Raw genomic sequence first — 21916 nt, 5'->3', positions numbered from 1 at the left:
ACACACACACACACACACCACACACACACCTCACTCCAAAACAATTTTGTGCTCTCTCTGTCCTTTTTTGGAAATAATATAGAATCATAATCAAATGGTATGAAGTAAGCTAGGAATTCATTAAAACTGAGATGTATAGAATGACAGAGGGATTTGAAGCCAGGCTGTCTAGGAGAGCATTCCAGCTTTGCCATTTTCTGAGTAAGTTGTCTAATTTCCCTGTCTTCTCATTCTTTTCACTGTCACAAGGTAAAGATGGTCAAATATACCAGATGATATTGTACTATGGTTTGATGGGTCAGCTAGCACATTGCAGGTCTTTTATCGGTGGAAAGGGAGTATATCTGGGGTGCAGTACTTAATAATGTCCCACGGGAGCATCACATTGTAGCCAAAAGAATAGCCATGGGAATCAGACAAACTTAGGTTCAGAAACTGGCTTGCCAGTTCCTAATGAAATGAACTTGGGCAAGTAATATTATACAATTTTATTTTCTTCATTATAGTGATGATACTTATTTTGCAAAAGAAAGGAAGGATCAGAAGGAGGTTAGAAGGTTTCTAGTACCTGAATGAAACCCATGTAAAATACATGTACTCTATCTATTTTTTATTTTTTGAAAATTTCACATATGAATAAAATTCATTTAAATAGATCATGCCCACTCCTACCATCCCTTTCCACTCCACTCCTCTTGGACCCTACCACCAATTACCCTTTCAAATTTACATTTTCTTCTACATCCTTTTTCTCTTCATCTTCTTCCTATTCTCCTTTTCTTTTATAATCCAAAGTTCAATTAGTGTTGGTCATATGCAGATAGGTATAGGATCATTCATTGGAGCATATGTTCATGTTTAATAAATACCTACTGAAGGTATACCTTGTAATCTGACAGAGGTTTTGTTATACACACTAGTGGCTAAAACAGATTTTCTCAATTCTGAAAGATAAGTCAGAATTATGAACTTAATATCCTAGCAGTGGGGTGGATGTTTTAACATAATAAACAGGTGAACATTCTGCATATTGTGATGTCATACATACTTTAAGGAAAAGATTAGATTTGTCTCAATGATATCAGAAGTTTGACATAGTTGAAATTTTAAAAGGGAACCTCACTGAAAACAAAGTATTAACCACACATATTTGAGGGAGATGAGGGAGGAACTAAGGTGAGAACATTTAAAGGAAAATAAGGAGCCAGTGCCAGCTGCTAGAGCATTGATTTGTCAATGGCTAGTGAATTATAGTAACTACAAAGGAAAAAGTCTATCTAAGAAGATATTCATGGATATGCAGGTACACTAATGCAGCACCACTAGATGGAAAGTCCTGACTTATCTCTGTTTAGCAGAGATCCAGGAGCTGCAGAGTAGAACATTAAGATGAGGAATTGTAACTCCATCTTATCCATTCCACAGAAACCTCCAAATAACTCCGTGAGTCGGGTGGAACTTCATCTATTTTCTTGGCATGGGAACTATGACTTAAAGAGACTAAATGCTCAGAAATGTGAAAACCTGAAATATGGAAAAAATTTTAAATCTAGAATGTTCTCCACTTTCATGTTCATGCTCCTAAGCTCTATGCCAGTATTTCTCAACTTTCTTAATGCTATGACCCCTTAATACACTTCCTCATGTGTGATGACCCCCAACCATAAAGTTATTTTCATTGCTACCTCATAACTGTAATGTTGCTACTGTTATGAATTATAATGTAAATATCTGATACATAGGTGGTCTTTGGTGACCCCTGTGAGAGGGTCACTGGACCCCCAAATGGGTTGTGGCCCACAGGTTGAGAAACACAGCTCTTTCTATACCAATCCAAGGATTCAGAGTTCCCCTGCAGTCGTCATACTCCCACATTCACAAATAAGCCAAAGATATGGATGTTCACTTAGGATCTCATTGAAGGTTTCTAGTTTTCTGCTTAACTAAAGCTTTTTGGTTACATTAAGAGACATGAGATAGGGGTTAGAGCAAGAATGATAAAGAAGAACCAGCTCCCAAACACCCATCAAGGCCATTGCTATCTCAGAAGGTTTTTGACTCTGCTTTCTGTTTATTGTTATTTTTGCTGAGATTAAGCTCTGGTCTATGTCCATGCTACATACATTTTACCACAGAGCCACACATCAGCCCCTCCATTTCTCACACAGAGTTCTTTTAGATATAATTCACATCTATGGAATTTTCCTCTGTGAAGTGCACAGTATGTATTAGGGTTCAAATATTTTAAAGTGAAGCAAATGTCACAACAAATTTCAGAACATTTTCCTCACCTATAAAGAAACAGGAATTTATTCCTCTTTACCTATTTCCTGGCAGCCCCTAATCTGTTATCTGGCACTAGCCGTTTCCCTATTGTATATAGTTTACATGAATGGAATCATACAACTTTTAATCTTATACATCCAATATCTTCTATATAACTTAATTTTTATCAAAGTTCAGTGAAACTGTAGCTTGAGTTAGAACCACATTAATTTTCATGGCTGAATAGTATGACTATACCAGATTTTGTTTATCTATCAGCTGATGACAAATTGGGGCATTTTATACTTTTTTTGGCCATTAGGAATAATGCTTCTATAAAATTCCCCATGCAAGTTTTTTTTCCCATAGGGAAATGTATATTTGTGCATAGAGGAACCGGTGAGTTATGCAGAAACTCTAGTTTGATTTTGGACAGGAACTACTAGAAATAGAAGAGCTGCATCCGAAAGCTCTGGGTTCAACTGAGAGACTCCACTTCAGTATATAAATAAGGAAGAGAATGATTGAAGACAACACTCACAACAACTTTAGGTTTCCACTTGCATGTGCACACATGTGTTTGTATGCCTGTGTGCTCTCACATGCACCAGGACATATTAGAGTATGCATGTATGTTTGCCTACTTGAACTTGCATGCATCACATACACACATACAAATGACTGAATAATGATTTGATAGCTTGGCATACATGAGTTATAGTGAAGTTTGAAATCACTTAGATAATGTTAGAACTGCTGGAATATCACACATGTTTGTTAAAGTCATAGAAATTTGCAATTAGAAAAGACCTTCCAGCCAACCATGTCAATACTTTCTCATCTTTTCTTTTATTTTTGAAACAGGGTTTCATGTAGTCCAGGCTAGCATCAAATTCCTTATGTAGCCAAGAATGACCTTGAACTCTTGGTCCTCCTGCCTTCATCTCAGTGCTAGTCTTGCAGATGTGTACCAAATGCTAATTGTTTATGGTGCTTGGGGGTCAAACCTAGGGCTTCAGATATTTTATGCAAGTAGTCTACCCACTGAGCTCTTCCTAATGAGTATTCCCTTTTTAAATGGTTTACTAAAAATAGGGAAATATTTTGTATTTCTATCTAGGTGACTATGGCAGTCCAGTTAAAATGTGTGCTCTCCATAATTGATTATCAAGTTTCCTACGTCATCATTTACACCTTAGTAAATGTGTTGTATTTTTTTTAAGGGGAAGAACGCAGGTGTGTCACTGTGATATATCAGTTCTGAACCTGGTATGTTCTTGGTTTACAAATAATACTAAATAAATATAATTAATAAATGAGAAAACATGAAGAGGATAGAGAAAGAAGAGAGAAGGAGAGAGAAGAAAGAGAAGATGAGAGAAGAAAGAGAGGGGGCATGCTTTGCCTTATTGACTTATCTAAGCACCATGGTTAAAACAAAATTGTAAATATTTGGTTTAGCCTGGGTTTCGAGTTATATTCCATTGGTCTGTGCATGTGATCTTACTGCAATCACGTATGCTAGGAAAGTGCTCTACCATCGAACTCCATCCCTAGCCCATGCTGTAGTCTTTAGGGCAATCTTTCAGTTTGCTTCACATTTTATTGTTTCGACATTTGTAAAATTTATTGGTCTACATGCACATAGTTTTTTTTTCTTTTCTATCAAAGTAATTTCAGCTTCATTGAATTAACTTCTAGTGTTCCCTCTCAGTTACTCATGTGAAGGGTTTTTAGATTGGTGATCATTTAGTATAATTCCCAAAGATATCATGTGGCCCATTCTTATCAGGAAGAGAAAGCAAGCAATTAGGCAATCAATCAATCAATCAATCAATCAATATCAGTTTCTAGGACCACGGTGGTGACAGGAGGCAGAATTAGGGTTTACCAACAGGCAACATGCAGTTTCACCATTGCTCAGCCAGGGCCTATCATATTACCTCTCATGCCCTGAAACAGTGTGACTCACCTAACCATCCAGTGGCAAAGGTAACCTCTATGCGAATCTGGTAGATTGCATTGCTCCTGTCGCTGATATCAGTCTTCAAGATCATTCCTATGCATAAAGATAGAATGGTTTAATTTATTTTCCCATGTAAGTATGTATGTATGTATATATGTATGTATGTATGGTATATATGTATGTATGTATGTGTATATGTATGTATGTATGTAAGTATGTATGTATGTTTTTATTTATTTATTTACTTTATACCCTGATTGCAGTCTCCTCTACTCCCAGTCCTCTCCTCACACAGTTTCTCCCCTTCACCCCTCTCCTTCTCTGCTGAGAAGTGCCAACTCACCCCTCTCCTTCTCCACTGAGAAGTGCCAACTCATCCTGGAACATCAAACCAATTCAGGACTAGATAGATCCTCTCCCACTGAGAGAAGTCAGACCAGTTACCAGTTACGAGAACTGGCTTCATAGGCATTCAACAAAGTCAAGTATAGCCCATGTTCCAGTTGTTGGGGGACCTACATGAACATCAAGCTGCACATTTGCTACAAATGGGCAGTGAGCCTAGGTCCAGCTCTTGTGTGATATTTGGTTGGTGGTTCAGTTTCTGGGACCCTCCAAAGATTCAGATTAGTTGACCCTGTTTGTCATCCTGTGGAATTACTATCCCCTCTTGGTCCTTCAATCCTTCCCTCAACTCTTCCACAAGACTCTGCAAGCTCCATCCTATGTTTGGCTGTGGATCTTGCTTCTGCTTCAGTCAGCTTCTAGGTCAGTCATCCTTGATTCTCTAAGAGGACAATTATGCTAGGTTCTTGTCTATAAGCATAAGGGAGTCCCATTAATAGTGTCAGGGATTGGTGCTTGCCCCTGGAATGTGTCTCAAGTTGGGCCAGTCATTGGTTGTCCATTCCTTCAGTCTCTGCTCCATCTTTGTCCCTGAGCTTTTAAATAAGCATCATTTTCACTTCTTTTTTCTCATTTGAGCACCCACAGTGAGCAAACCTAGCAATTCTGTGAGACAAATATTGCTGGATCTATTTTATGGATAGGACAAATAAGGCTCTCAGAGATGCTATAAACAGGAAACAGACTAGCTCTGATGAAATTTAGTCTCTGAGACCCTGAGTGCAGGACCCTAGTCACTCCACTACTCCTACCTCCTTAACCCGTGGGAACGCACAGCTCATAAATGAGGTGGGCTTGATCTCAGTGTAAAGTAGATAAGAACTATCTATTCTCTGTGAAAATATGGTAACCTGAATTTCATACTTCTCATATGCTATAACTGTTCTGAACTGTGACTCAAGATTCAGTTGTCTAACAATTCTGACTATTTGGGAATAGCATCGGCCTTTGAGTAACTAGGCCTGGACCCCACTGAAGTACTATTAGTGTCTTTGTATTTTTGAGAAACTCAATTAAAATCTTCATAGACTGCATGACTCCTTGAAAACGATTTAGCCCTACACACACATCTAGCAATTGCAAGGACAAACGACAGCTGTGTAACCACTCTTACTATCTATGCAGGGTAGGCACCTAGTAAATGTGTGTGCAAACTCTAAGAAACTTTTCCTGTCTCCAATAGCTATTTGTTTCTTTCATAATACCCATGTGGGGTTATCAACAGTATTTGAGGCACAGAGAAGTCAAGGAGTCTGATGAAAGCCACTCGACTAGTAGCCGGGTTAATAAGACAACCCAGAAACCACACCCAATACTTCTCTGCTCCTGAGTGAGTCCTATCTGTAAAATCATTTTTGCAACTTTAGCTGTTTAAAACTCATTCAAATATGGATTTTCAAAATGCTGTCCAGTATAAAACAAAGGCAAAAAAAAGAGCTCACTATTTGTCTTAAATGTTCCAGAAGTACAAGCTGGAGAGGAAAAAAATGGACATTTTGCCTTTTTTCATTCTTTATCTTGGGACCACAAATTTAGATTGTGTGGGTTTTTACCTTTAAGTAACCTAGTAAACCAGGAATAGTTTCCAACGAAGAATAATAATCAGTCTAACTATGTGTCATATAGTTCATACCCTGAAGAAAAAAGAAAAAACAAATCAAGGCAACAATGAAACAAAAAGGTTAGAGATTTAAAACTAGTGTAAAAGCAAAGCCAACGCCAATCTGTTCTTCTCTTGGTGAAAGGCTTAGGTTATTTGAAGAGTGAGTGAATGAATGAATGGATGAATGAATGAATAGATGAATGAATGAATGAATGAATGAATGAATGAACTAAAATAACTGTTCTCACAGTGTTTGCATATTCAGTCACTGGAGGTTGTTTTGTTTCACTTGCTTGCATGGTCAGTTGGTTGGTTAGCTGGTTAATTGATTAATTAGTTGTACGCTGTTTTTACTGCACAAATAACTCTGAAGTAGAAAGGGCAGGAATTGTTACCACTTTTTCATGAAAGCAAATACTATCCTGTGAGTGATTGACAGCCCTAATGTGAAATTGAGACTCCATCTAGTTCAGGGTACCCTTTGAGTATATATACTCTTAAAGGAAGGAAGATTCCTAAAGCAAGCCCAAGGCCAAAAATGCATTTTATTGAAGAGCTCTTTACATTGCATGCCATTTCATGGCAATCTGATCCTCTCCAAAATGTTCTACAAGCTCCATAAAAGATTAACTCTTCTTTTCTTTCTGTTGGGTAACTATCCCCATGTAGCAGTATGCTTGCCACTCAGTAGGCCTTTCACCAATGGCCAGGTTCACACAATATGATGTGACTGTGATAATTAATCATACACTTTTCAGTCAAATACTGAAGACATACCTGGCATGCTTTGCTTGAAGTCAACTTGTGTTTACTTTATTTCAGATATCAATATTTATTTGTTTCAGAGTCTCAAGATTCTTAGTAAAGTGTATTTTAGTGTCTGTGCGCCTGTCAGTGAGATCAGAGTAGAGAGGTGGTGGAAGGCCAAAGGACAGATAGGTGTGATCACCATACCAAGTCTGGAAGCAATTACTTTTACCTGAATTTTGGTGCTGATATTAGTTTTCAAAGTTGGCTTGTCCTAGCATTCACCATTTTCCTGAATCGTTAATGGTTAATTTAATTTATGGTGCTGGAGTTATTAGAGGGCATATATATATGTATATATGTATATGATGTATATGTATGTATATATGTATATGTGTGTGTATGTGTGTGTGTGTGTGTAGTTGGCATTTATAATTCAACCACAGAGATAAAAAAGATAATTTAGGGGTTAAGAGTGAATCCTGCTTTTTCAAAGAACTCAAATTTGGTTCCCAGCATCTGGCAAACTTAAAACCACCAGCTCCAATGAAATCTGACAACTTCTACCTGCTCTGGGGACCCACAGTCATGTGTACATACCCTACCTGCCACACACACACACACACACACACACACACACAATTAAAATAAGTCCAAATTTAACAACACATTGCTTCACATTTGTCCCAGCTCAGGGTTCACAACCACCACCCAGATTGAGTTGTTTTAAAGGTTGAAATAGCGATACTACTGTGGTCCTACTAGGCTACTTGGATCATGTCTTTGTGACAGACACTAGAATTGAAACCTTCTATTGGCACATGTGGGCTGATCTGGAAAATAGGAAGGTTGAATTCTGGTGCTAAGGATAAGTGGGCTACATGTGACAGAAAAGGAATCCGTAGCAGCCTTTCCTTACAAATTCTGTCCTTTCACTTTCATATTTCTATACTAAAGGAAAACAAAGTTTTGTTTTTGTTTTTGTTTTTGCCTAGATCAGGGAAATTTAGGATATCTGAATCCTGACACCCACTCTAGACCATTTACCCAATAGTCTTCATGTCCAAAGCTGGGAAACAGAGGGAAGAACAGGATAGGACTTGCTCCAAGCTATGCTGCTCATTCAGAATAAGTTCTGAAATTAAAGTTCAGGTCTTCAACCAGCTATTGAGGTGTTAGTCTAGAAGTCGGAAGAGCTAATAATACCTCAGACCAGTTGCCTGAGCATTCTGTGACTATGTGTACCATGGGAATGGTTTTTAACTCTGGGATGAAATGAAGAAACGTAACTATTTCCTTAAGTACTGCTGGAGTTCTCTATCAAGTTCTATAAATGTTTCCCTAGAAGCGCAGACTGTAGAATCTATGGTTGCTGTCAGTCTCTCCCATTTTTCCCTCTGGTATGAAAGCAGCCATAGAAACCACATTTTTTTTTTTTAAGAAAAAAGTGAAACTGTTTTCCATTTAAACTTTATTTTAAAAAGCAGACAGCAAGCCGAGTTTGGCTTTAAATCCTACTCTCTATGCTTACAGGTTGTCTGTCACAGTTCCTATTGATGACGTAACAAATGATCCCTAAACTCAAAAGCTTCATATAGCTATTTTGTTCCTCCCATGAATTCTGGAATTCTGAACTTCAGTTTGAACACAAGTTAGATTCTCTCTTCTCCTTGATGTGTGGCACCTCAGGTACAAAAAACTCAGCTTGGCGTGACTCAAGTCCTCAGGCTGGAATGACCTAAGTTTCCTAGGCTCCAAGCCTACTAAGGTTCCCACAGGCAACCTCTTCTCATGGTGTGGCTTTTGCATACTCTAGAGGCAGTAGCACAGCGTTCACACTTCTTATTGGAGGCTCAGGATTCCAAGTGAGATGCTTTAGTGAGCAGAGGAAGGGGTATTGATTTGTACAACCAGGCACAGGAGTAACACAGAATCTCCACCATTGTACCCTCCTGGTCAAAGCACTCTTGAACCAACTCCAAATCCAAGATGGAGCATGAGTTACCCCCATTGAACTTACTGAATACCAGGGTTTTTTCTATGGCTACCCTTGAATGCTTTAATGATTTAAATACATACTTAATGTGTTCTTTGTATATACTATATGCCAGGCACAACTTCAAATATAGTGTCCCTCTGGCATGAATATAATCATTCACCTTTTGAAGAACAAAGAATTTGAAGAAGTATGGTAGTTTGTAGAATCACGTTTGACCCCAGGTAGGCGGGTTCCAGAGCCCATTTTAATCCTTGCACAGACTGTCTCACTGGCATCATGGGAATGAGCTTTTTTTCTCCTTATAGCATCCAATTGTAAACATTACTTCACATCTCCTCTACTCCAGCTTATATGGTGTTACTAAGAGTGGTGAAGAAAAAAATGACATGGTACAGCATTCCTTTTATAAGTATTCCAAAATATGATCCAGGAGATTGAATTTGGGTTTCCTTTTTGTGATTCTGTGAGTTTGAACTTTGGCTCCCATCTTAATGTTACGGAAACCAAAAGTAGTGTATACCAAAGTGTACTGGTAAAGGTGTCTCTTTCATAGGAACTTGTGCAGCCTGGACTGAAAACTAGAATAGTCTCTTTGCATGGGACTCTCATGATGGGCAATCTGGAAGAAATAACAACAGCTCTATCTGAGGAGAAAATCTTCTGTCTCTAGAATATTAGATCTAACTCACCTCCAAAGATTAGATTGCCTCCATCCCCTACTACAGAGACTGGAAACTGAAATTCTAAGAAGGGTAGTTAGGAGTGTCTTCAATCCAGTTACTCAGACCGGAACTATCTGTTGGAAGGCTGGTGTTTTCCCTACCACCCCATTGTGCAGGGAGCAAAGCCATAGTGATGGGGGTGGGGAGTAGAGAACTAGGGGTGGAGAGGTGAAGGGGTGGGCGTGAGCTAATGGGAAGTTGTTTGCCAAAGCCTTGTCTGGGGAAGGAACATTTTATAAGACCAGGGCCTCTGGCCTGGAAACATCTGTTTCCCTTCAAATCAGCAAAGAGACTTTTGCCTCCCCAGAATGCCTAAATCATGTGGTGACTGGGGAAGAGCAGGCGTTGGCTTTGAGACTTCAAACACATTCTCCTGTCCTCTAGGGGACCTGAGCCTGACATAGGCCTCTGGGGCTCCCTCCCTGCTCTTACCCCCTGTCAGATTCTGAGAAGCTCTCACTGCCAATTAACTTCTCAGTTTCGTTCTCTCACCCCTGCTGCTAGGAGGCCTGGGGGTCTTGAATGGGACCCTGCAACAGCTCCTTTTTCACTCACTCACCTACCTCTGTTCTCCAGAAGGGCTACTTACCCCAGGTAGGGTTGAAATCAGAGCCTTGAAAGGAAGCAAAATAATAGCAGTGATAATAAGACCAAGGGCTATTGTTCATGGACTGCTTAGCACTTGCTGGATGGCATGCTCTCTACCACTTTTGGTTGTAAACCAGCTCCCTTCCATGGCAGATTTTAATGTTGTGATGTTCATTTTATAGGTATGTTGCGATAAATCTTCCCATATCCAATAAATGGGGAACTCGATATGAAAACCAAATTGCCAAATTCCTTCTGCTATTCTCCCTTAGAACCCCTCAATCCAATCATCCTTTGTTCATTTCACAGATAGAAAATTCCATTTCCAGATGAGGGATGTGGCTTTAATAGCATGGGGTGGTAATTACTCATTCTGGCTAGTATTTGGTGACTGTTGAGGTACCAGGTGTAGGTATTTACAGAGAACTGCTAAGTCTGGAAGACAACTCATGAATAGAGAAGTGAACGAGCCCTGCATCATTTTGAGGTGATAAGAAACAGGCTTCTTTAAAGTGATGATGTTTGAAGAGTAGTTCAAAGACAAGGGAGAAGAGTGACTCAGCCAGAAGATGCAACACCTACAAGAAGACAAAACCATGGGATCCATCCTCTGGAGCAGGCAGCAGTTGAACCCACCTTAACTGGAAAGCAGTATACAGCTAAGGTCCGCAAATAAGAATGGAACTACTGTCAAGGTCATCCCTTAGATTCAGAGACAGACTGACATGGAATGAGTAAATGAGCATTAAAGATCTTAGCTGAGAATGATAAATTGATGTGGGAATGATTGGAGGTGCAAGAGGATGGCACTGTCCTGACGCTGAAGAAACAATCCTTTACATGTGAGTAGTCATCTCAATCAAATCACTACAGAGTTCTTAGATTCATTTTAGATTCTCATTGCAGAGGACCACATGACTTTAAGTTGCCTAAGACACTGCAACACAATCTGGAAGTGCTATTCCGAAACCCTAACTTTCAGCCACATTGATTGATAATTTTCCCTCTGAAACAAGGTCAGCATTTGGAGGAGAAATGGTTTAAGCCTAGAGCTTCAGATTCCAACTGAAGTCCAACATTGCACTTAGATCCACTTCTATAACCATCAAAATGTCTCCAAAGTATACATAGACATAAGCCACTTGTTTAAGACACTGCAGGACCCTGGAGGAGGACCATGGGAGGCTTGGGTCTTTATCTTGAATTTAGTGGCTGTGGGTCCTAGTGCAATTCATTTCTCCTCTCAGCCTTCCTCTTGCCATATATGAAATGAGGATTCAAAGATACAAGATGGAGCTCCAGGATTTCCATCTAATCTATCATTCGACTTTAGTCTGCTACTCAGGGACCACAGACAACCAGAGTGTAGATGACATCCTCCTAACCCCTGAAAAGCATAAAATCTGGACAATCACTTTCTTCTTCTCACAAAGAATGCCCCAGCCCAAGCTTGATTTTCTAACCAATTTCAGATGTTGTTGTGGAGTTTTCCAATTACAGCTGAGACAGGCAGAAAGCACATGGCCTTATGACTTTTGACCCAGGTCTGTGAGATTGATACCTTCCTTCTTCTCTTCCATACCCTACACCACCATTCTGACATGCACATCAAGCAGGGTGGCCTAAGGCCTTGTCTATTTGGTACTTCTGCTTACACAGTTAGATATTGTGCAAGCAAAAGCCCAAACTACACTTTAAGGACCAAAGATTGAACCATGCCTATTATCTTGGCATCTCATTTATTCTTGATCCTCAGCTTGTGTCACCATAAATTGCAAGTGAGGAGGCTGAGAGTCAGAAGTGATAAACAACTTCCTAAACAATTCTGTGCATGTGATTGGAAAAGGCAAAGCTTCTACCCACCTTTCAGCCTTTAGGATGGTATTTGAGGTAAGAGGGATATATAGCTCAGTGTACTAGTATGTGTCTATCATATGCAAGACCTGGGTTCAATTGCCAGCCCTACAAAAAGACAAAACAAGCCTAAGACTACTTTTTCCCTAGCACGGTATTATTGATGATGCTTTAAGAAGCAGAGAAAACAAAGCACCATCAAAATATAAAATGGCCAATGAGAAAGAAGCCTTAAACATCTTCTAAATGTATCTTGAGGCTAACTAGTGTATTAAATTGCTCGCTTGTTACAAAATATCTATTTGTTCTTCAGTTGCAACATATCTCCTCTTCATGTTCAAATAAAATGCTTTTCAGAAACTATGTGTTCTTTTAGAAGTAAGTATTGTATATGTGGTTTTTATTAAACTCTTCAACTTCAGCTTCCTCATGCCTCATTCCTTGTAACCCTGGAGATAACCATATGCTGTAAAATTTTCTCCGATCTGTTGATGGAGAAACTGTAAGTGAGGAATGATATGCAGTTTTTTCAAGTTCACTGATTTCCACAAATATTGAGTGACTAGTGCTGTGTTAAATGATGCAAGCAGCCATGCTGAAGTCTGCTGTCACTGGACTTTCAGGCTGTGGTTGGAGCCCTACTTTCAGTAGCTTCTAGGGGGGCTGCCGTGCAGATGGAAATGACATACCTGCTATCTTCAGATATAGTCTTTCCTTCTGACTTTGAAAGATGCCTAGTCTCACATTCCAGAGTTCTATTTTTCTTTTCTCTTTCTCTATTTTGTAAAGAAGGTTTATGTTAGTGTTTGTTTTTGTTTTTGTTTTTGTTTTGAGAGAGGGTCTTGCTATACAATCAAAGATGCCCTCAGTGTCACAATCTAGACCAGGCTAGTTTTGAACCCAAAATCTTCTTGTCTCATCTTCCAGAGTATTGTGTTTATATTTGTAGGTCAAAATATCTATCAAGCTTCCGAGTTTGTTCTTTATCTTATCCTCTCCCCTCTACTTAGTTTTCCAAAGAACACTTAAGTTTCATATCCATCAACGCTGAACATGCCAGGCAGGTGTGTCTTCTTGTCACTGACACACTTGGTACAGAGAGATAAAGCAAGCTCAAAGACATAAAGTGACTGGCCCACAATCCACAATCACAGCTCAAAGGGAGAGATGTGGAATAAAAACACAAGTCTGTTCATCTCTAAAACTATGTTTCTTTTGCTATGATCTCCTTCAGGCTTTGTACTGGGAAGTTTCTATTCACTTACCCTTGTACAAAAACAACACTTGAGACTTTGAGTTTATGGAGTGTCAAAGCTCAAAGGTCTAGGTGGATCACCAAGATGAGACTAGTTCAGCCAGAGAACAGTGGAGCTGCAGCTGAGTAGAGTAAGTCAGAGCAAGAAAGTCTAGATTTCAATAGATCACTGGCTTGTCTCTGTTACTCTCCAAACCTGTGCTGCTTGTTATTTTACCTTAGATTTCCTTTCCTGAAACAGGGAAATGGGATCATTCTTTTAGAATGGTTTCAGAAGATTAGAAAAATGCATGGGGTAGCACTGGCTCAGCAGAGCTAAGGTTCCATAAGTATAGCTAGTTGGAATTATATCTGTACACAATTGATATCTGCAGATCTTGGTCCCAGTGACAGTACCTGGCAGCAATTTCATTCAAGGGCTTCAGGGTCAAACAATCGTAGGTTTAAGTAGTCTGTCCTGGTAATCACTATGTGATTCTGGGCAAGGTGCCTTTCCTTTCTGAGTCTCAAGTATAAAATAAAGAGGGTAATTGTATATCTCTTTTAGAATTGCTTGCTGAAATAAACTGTTTAGCGCAGTGTGTGAAGCATTTTAAAGTCTTATTATATGTTAATAAATTCTTACAAGGAATATGTATTTATTAAGGGCCCAATATGCACAGTCAATCAGGCCTGGCAGTTCTGCAGGTTCATAGCCATGACACTAAGTCCATTTTAAATAACATGAGCTCAACTGGGGTGCTGAGTAGGTAAGAAAGGAAGGAACAAGGGGCAGCAGGACTCAGCCTTTTTTAAAAACTTAATCTAGGAAACATGCATCTGCCTGTGCTCCTGGGTAGAGAACAGTGACCTGAGCAAGTCGAGCCACTCCTGTATACAGCCCTTCTATTCATCCTGACCCTGGCCTCTACATCTTACCTTCTCTGGAGAGTAAGTAGTTTCTTCTCCTTCCTTAGACGTTGTGTTGTGTAAGCTACAGTGCTAATGCTCAGAAATCTGAAGATAGGGAGAGCCACAGGCCCTCCTTGCTCTGCGCATATGCTGTGCTCAAAGGAACAATTCTCTGCTTCTGCCGGGTCTGGTGTGAAGAAGTTATGTCCAGAAGCTGAATCCCACCTATGTAGCATAAAGCTTCAGATGATGTCATGAGAAAGTGGGGCCAGACTTTTAGCTAGAATAACTTCCAAATTCCTTGTCATATCTTTCAGTGTCCTTCCTTTTCAGTTGGCTTTGCCATACCACTTGCCTATTCTTCCATCTGGTTCTTTTCTTCTCAGGCCCTTTGCATTTACAGCTATTCCTTTGCAGTTCTTTTGCATTTACCGAGCTTGTTACTCTTCCTCTGATACCTACCCCCTCCCCAGTCCACATACACACCTTGTATTGCTTTTTTTCTCATTGTTTGGATCTTAACTAAAAATTTACTTGCTTATAAAGGCATCTGTGGTCTATCATTTCCTAAAAGCTCATGCAGCTCCCACTCCCACATGGATCTCAGCTGTGGAATCCTGTTGTATTTTCCATTACATTGGCCATCCTTCATCTGTTCTGTTCTTCATTTTGTTGTTTTAGATTTTGAATAATGTTATGCTGGACTCTTTCATTCAAAAGTTAGCCTCTAAAACAAGTTCCTTGACACAGTTTGTGTTCAGTAAGTAAGTTTAAAATTAATGAACAAACGAATGAATGAATGAATGAATGAACATATAAATGAGCATATTTATTCAGCAGTTTATCAGTGAGGCTCACTTTTCACCCCCTAGACTCAGACTGCTTGTATCCACACCTCTATTCTGCCTACAAGAACAATGAATCTAAAAGATACCCAATCTACGATTCGGCACCCTCATTGTGAAAGATAAGTCATGGTATATCTTGGCCTTTGAGGTTTACTTAACTGCAAAATACAAGGCTAACTGCAAAGTTCCCAACAGGCACTCAAAGCTTGATACATGCTTTATAATTTTATAATTATCGTTATTTAAAAATCTTTTCTTTTTTACATGCAGCTTAGGGATTCCTGAGTTCTCGGGTGCATTCCTTGTGACGATGGTTTTGTGGGTTTCCTTCCAGCTCTCAGAGCCCAGAAGGAAAGTCTCACTCTGATGTCTTGATGTGCTGCAGGTTCACTCTATATGCTGTGGATACTCGAGGGAGGCACTCAGAGCTCAGCACAGTGACTCTAAGGACAGCTTGTCCACTGGTAGATGACAACAAAGCAGAAGGTAAGTGATTCATCTCTGCATTTGCCAAGGAAATCCCACATTTCTCCTCTCTATGTGCTGTCACTAACTACCACACAGAGGGTGTGTGTGTGTGTGTGTGTGTGTGTGTGTGTGTGTGTGTGTGTGCGTGTGTGTGTAAGAACTAAGAGAGTAGGAAGAACATAGAATTAAATTAGTCGTAATAGTGGAAGAACAAATTGAGATGCACTCCCAGTATCTTTGTTGGTTATTAGACTTGCTTGGCCATTGCTCCAGCCGTGCTCAGGATCAGAGAGTGTATTCTAACTTGTGTATTCTAGCTTGATAATAATATTTTATGTGCTAATAGATGGAAGGAACCAAGGAGCCCTTGATCGTTAAGATGAGGGAATTTGTAGTGTTTTCTGGGTAGTTCCAGTATGATTTTAAAACACTGGATAAACTGCTGAAAAATTAGAGGAAAAAAATAGTATAAATTAGATGCTTTTCTCATTTGGACTCCAAGTGCCTTAGATGCTTCTGCAGTCAACTAATATAAATAATGAAGAGGGAACACATAGAAATTTTGATTGGAGCCTTCAGAACTAAAGGGATGCATCATCTCCTCATGGCTGATTTAAATCACCATGGTTAACAGAGTTTGGAAGACTGGGAATGACCCTGAATGACACAATGAAGCATCTGGATTTCCTTTACAAGCTTTTTGAACATAGATCTATCAGACCTGAGTGCAGAAACACCTTGAAAACATTTCAGAGGTGAGACAGAAGGAAGACATAGAGAGAAAGCAACAGTTCATTAGAGTCTCAATATTTCTTTGTAATGCCTCTTAAATTCTTAGTACAGAGGTATTATCTTTTAATTTAGCTTAGACTTTGAGTGCTAGCTTTCTGCCAGGACTTGCATTGACCGCTTTGCATTTATTTTCTAATTTATTTCTCCCAGCACCCCCCGACCCTCCCACAGATAAGTAGACATCCTTATCTTCAGTTATATATAGGAAAATTAGACTCAGCTAGTCAATGACATATTTCAGTTGGAATGGAGAATTTTCTATCTAAGAAGACCACTCAAGTGAACCTGCATGCACCTATGCCTTGCTTCTTGTGAAGCATGCATACATCACCAGCTTTTCCTCTGCTGTCAGTGATACATTCTGTGTTTCTCGCCTCACAGAGATAGCTGACAAGATTTACAATCTATATAATGGCTACACCAGTGGCAAGGAGCAGCAGACTGCTTACAACACACTGATGGAAGTCTCTGCCTCCATGCTCTTCCGAGTCCAGCACCATTACAACTCTCACTATGAAAAGTTTGGCGACTTTGTCTGGAGGAGTGAAGATGAGCTAGGACCGAGGTATGGGGTTTAGGTGTGTGGGTGGAGGGCCAAATGCTTTTTGCCTCTCATTAATTTTACTGATCATCTTCTACCTACATTGACAATGGGCTGTATCAAAGAAGAAAGGTAGGTGGTGACGAACACAGTCATGTCAGGATTAAGGGTGGGAAGTAGGAAGAGCCTGCTGTTATAGAATAGAGTAATGCTGTATCTCATGTATAGAAGAAGGGAAAAACAGTGCTGTTTGCCCTTAGCAGAAAAGGAACCTTAGTCACTAAAACATTATCCAAGACTAACAGCAAAAATGGAACAAAAGAAGCACATTGTTCAATTCTAGAAGAGCAGGAAGCTGCCGAGTGAAAATCTTACCAAAAGAAAGGCCAAGGACAGAACAGGATGTCAGGTGGGTAGGGACGTAGAGAGAATCTAGGAAGAATTGGGGAGGAGAAAGGATTTGATCAAAATATATAAAGATTTTTTCATTAAAAAAATACACAGCAGTCAAAGAAGGTTTTTTTGATTTGCTTTGTTTTGGTGTTGTTTGTTTTAAGTAATTTGAGGGAGGGGTGAAATGAAGGAGAGAATCTAATCAGTTTTCCAAATGTGCCCACTGCTATTGTAACATGGGATCTGGGATCATGTTGAGTACCAACTTAAATCCATTTCCCCTGCCCTACAGTAATTCTTTCTAAGCTTTGGGTGAGCACTCTGTTGAGAGGCACTAAAGAATTTTTAAGTTTTGGGGGCAAAAGGCTTAACAGCAGGACAGGGAGAGATCAGCAGGGGCCAGATCTTGAATGCTCTTGAAGTAGGGTCAAGGGGTTTGGATTATCTCCTTGGGTTAACAGCAGCTTTTCAAGTGTTGTTCACAGGGGTGTGAGGACAGTATTATCAGAACTCAAAGGGAGAAGGATTCTTCCATTGCAGTTGGAAGCTAAGAGCACAGGAGGGGAGGCCAAACGGAGGCAGTGAGGTCTTCTGTATGCTGCTGTGATAGCAGCCCCAGGGTATTCTCAGACAAAGAAGTATGAGTTGAGGTAGCACTGGAGAGAAAGGTGTGACTTTCTGAAATATTTAGCGTGCAGCAGTCCATGCTTCAAAATGTCCCTGCAGGATAATTGTTCCTATCTCTGAGTGAAAAAGAAGTGGAAGTCCCACATGGTTTAAGTGAACTTCCTAGAGACACAGAGTTGCAGTTGGTAGCTAAAGTTGCCTGAATCTCCCATGCTGAGATGAGTTTGTGGCCATTCTGGAATGCTATGAGATTTGGTGAACAGTTGTTCAAAGGATAAAATAGAGATCTCTTCCCACAGTGGGTCTCAGTTCTGTTGGATCCTGGACAATATCTTTCTTCCTTTGAGTTGAAAGGAAATTTCTTTAGATAAAAGCTAAAAGAAGATTGGTCAGTAGCAGTTCAGAGCCTCTGATGAAACCCACATGAGTTACTTCAGTGCCATCTTAGCCCTGGGCTTAGAGAAGCATTCAGCTTTATTGGGCTTGCCCACAGGACTCAGAGAATTTGGGTAGAAATAAACCCAGAGCTACACTTTTCTTTTTACAACCTGCTAGCATCCTTTATGACCCTCCAAGACATAAATTGTTCAGTAAGGCCTTCTGACTGCCCATAGAGGGAAGACTACCTATTTGGTGATGGACAATAATAGTCAATTAACCTTCAGATGCCATGTCCCAAGTCACTGTCTGCTAGCTCCTACACATGTCTCCCAGCTTCCTCCTACTCTTGTCTCTTTAGTTCCCTGAGAGGGGATTTGAGATTGCTGTAGTGACTCACACTGGCATTTCAGCAGGAATAAAGCAGATGTACCATGGATGTGGCTGAATCTTGACTCTGCTAATAAACTTGCTATACAACTATTAGGCTATGCCTTATTCTGTCCTTCAGCTAGCTTGTTTGTAAGATGATCAAGATAAACTATCACAGTAGCATTCTCTCTTTCTGTCATTCTCTTTGTCTCTGTCTCTGTTTCTGTTTGTTTCTCTCTTTTACACACACACACACACACACACACACACACACACACACATCAGTGGAATTAAATATATGTTACATAGAACTCCAGGTCTTAACAGAATGCCACTTCCACAGACAGTCTGTAAAATGCCTACCCCTTTACTCTATGTCAACCTCATTGTTTTTGTTTTGTTTGATTTTTTTATTGGATATTTTCTTTACTTACATTTCATTTGTTTTCCCATTTCCAGCTCTCCCCTTCAGAACTCCCTATTCCATGCCCCCTTCTCCTGCCCCTATGAGAGTGTTCCCCGCCCCATTCCTATCTGCCCGTCCTGACATTTCCCTACACTGGCATCGAACACCCTTAGGCCCAAGGGCCCCTCCTCCAACTGAAGTCCATCAAGGCCATGCTCTGCTCTACATGGCCGGAGCCATGGGTGCCTCCTTGTATACTCTTTGGTTGGTGGTCCAGTCCCCAGGAGCTCCAGGGGTTCTGGCCAGGTCAACCTCATGTTTTAATTATGTATGTTTAACTCACTAGTTGCATCTTACTGGTTTTGATGTTTGCTGTCCTCCCAACTATAATGCAAGTTTTATGTATGTATTTATTTATCTTTTGTGCCTTATTCACTTTTGAAACAGGTACTAAATAATTACCAGGTGCTTAATTGGATAGTGGTATGAATCTGTGAGCATGTTCATAGATGATCATGGATTCATTCTGATACAGCATCCCTTCCAAGTCTCGTCTGTGTACCTCCACATCTGTCAAGTCTCAAATGTCTCTTAATTCTCTCCATGCTCTCAAGGATGTATAGATTCCATTTGGAAATAATAACATCCAGAATTCTAAAGTCAAAGAATGAAGTGGCCATCTAGATATTAAAGGATTTGTGGAGACTTTACTTCATTAACTGATTTATAGGTACATTTTATGTGATAACTTATCAGGCCCCATGCTGAGGGCTGGGAATGAGTGAATAAAGATGGTAAGGCTGTGTTCATAACTTAGCATCTAGAGAAGAAAACACTGTCAGCAGGCAGTTATAGTAGAACATACCACAAGAACCATGCTATGAAGAAGGAGAATGAAAGAATCTGTATAGCATAGTATCTTAAACATTAATTTGCATCATGTTGAAATGTCCACTCAGTGGACTGGGAGGAACCTCAGATTTTCCATTTTGAGAACACTATCAGGTAACACTGATATTGGTCTAGAAGCATTTCATAGTGACAAGATTATAGTTCTGGGTAGATAGAGCAGCAAATGCAGAACCAAACCCAAGAAAGAATCCCTGCCAAAAGAAAGAGAAGCTAGTGCTTTGAGCCAAAGAATGAATAGCTTGCCAGGTGCAGGGAATGGACACTTCCATCAGGAGGAAGCCAGTGTGAAGAGCAAAGTGGTGCCGAGGTAAGAAAATATAGTGTCATCAGGAACTATAAATATCACTGAAGCAGACAGTTCAAGGTGAGAGACAAGAAGGAAGAAATGAAAGACAAGGCTGGAGAGTTTAACTAGGGTCAGATTTTGATGGTTTTTGTGAAGTCCTACTCAGAAGTTTGTTCTTTACCCCGGAAGTTATGTAAAGGCTTTTAAAAGAGCAATTTAAATAAATTTGCTCTGCCTCTCAAGAGTTAGCAAATGTACAGAACCAACATGATTAAGAGATGGGACAAGACACTTGTTTGGGCTGGGAGCCCAGAGTGCATGTCCTGACTTTGCCACCTATTTACTATAAGACCTGGAATCAATCTTACCTCCATTCTGGACCTCATTTGTAATGCAAAAGGGCTTAACTCTAAGGTCTCTTCCAGCTGACAAGCCAAGGAACCAGAAAGCCCTGAAGGTCACAGCAACCAGAAAATGAAGACAACATGGATGTCATTTTGCTTCTAGCCCAACATCCTGTTTCTGGGGACCTAGGATGCCCAGGGAGAAATGAACTTTTCCCAAGAGTTGACACAAGACGAACCGTGTTTCTTGGCCCATATAATCTCCATCCCAAATGTTTTCAACTCCTTCCCTGGTCTGGGTTAGCATATGCCCATAAAATTTAGTGACAAAGGGGCATCTCTTACCTCTGCCTAATAAATCTATCAGGCTGGCTTCCCCCAGAGTCTGGTTTTCATGACAACTATACGTTACTGTAAACAGCTGCTCAAAGAAGACCCGCTGACACCCAGCTGTCTCACCATAAGGTTCCTATTAAGAGACTTGAAAAGCTGAGCTCATAGGTGGCCAGGGACCAGGATTTTCTCCACTCAGAGCATCCTTGACCACTCATGAGCTCCTCTATACTTCGTTATGTTTGGTCAAATTGAAAGGGTAGTGAGAGGAGAGAAGACACTTGGAGATTTGGTTTCAGAAAAATTGGGCTATCTGAGCTATAAACGATTTATTTATTTATTTTGTCAGTCACATTGATTTACATAGCAGACATTTCTAATAGATCACATAGTTATCACATGTTTGGTTCACCTGAGATCTTTTTCAACCATGAAAGACAATGCAATTTCTCATCTGAGAAGAGCCAAGACAACCATTGTTATACCCTTAGCAAGAGAAAAGCAAATCTAAAACCGTACTCTAGAGTATTCCAAGATTGTATTTGCCCCTTCTCTCTATTTCTAAGATTAGCAACATTGGGATAATTAACGTTCCGGTAAAAGCAATAAACAAGTTTCTGGAATGTATTCTCATAATAACAGATATGCTTCAATTTTTCCTTCATATTTTGAAATTTCTGAAATGAAAATGAATTGTGTAGAGTGAATACACATTAAGTGTACTCTTCAGGAAAAGACGATTACAGTGATTAATTGTACGTCCTATTAGTATCTTAGAATGGAGTATCAGTATCTTAGATAATGGATAAATGCTCATGAAAACTGTTACAATTTAGTATGACTTCCAGTATAATAAGTGCCCCAAGTTTCCTCACTGATAGATTAGCAGATGGGTATAATCTTTATGTCCTTGTCAGCTTC

The 21916-nt window shown here is 39.9% G+C and overlaps 1 protein-coding gene across 2 annotated transcripts in view; it reads left to right on the top strand.

Moving 5' to 3' along the window:
• Astn2 (astrotactin 2) overlaps positions 1 to 21916 on the top strand; it is a 931927-nt gene that overhangs the window by 902179 nt on the left and 7832 nt on the right. For both annotated transcript variants that reach the window (XM_028779954.1, XM_028779955.1), the window contains 2 exons: positions 15529 to 15629; positions 16785 to 16968. In XM_028779954.1, the coding sequence (XP_028635787.1) occupies positions 15529 to 15629; positions 16785 to 16968 (285 nt within the window). The remainder of the gene's footprint in view (positions 1 to 15528; positions 15630 to 16784; positions 16969 to 21916) is intronic.

The sequence above is a fragment of the Grammomys surdaster genome, unplaced genomic scaffold (genome assembly GCF_004785775.1).
Source record: "Grammomys surdaster isolate TR1022 unplaced genomic scaffold, NIH_TR_1.0 363, whole genome shotgun sequence".
Taxonomy (NCBI): domain Eukaryota; kingdom Metazoa; phylum Chordata; class Mammalia; order Rodentia; family Muridae; genus Grammomys; species Grammomys surdaster.
This window is presented reverse-complemented; position numbering and strand designations above follow the sequence as displayed.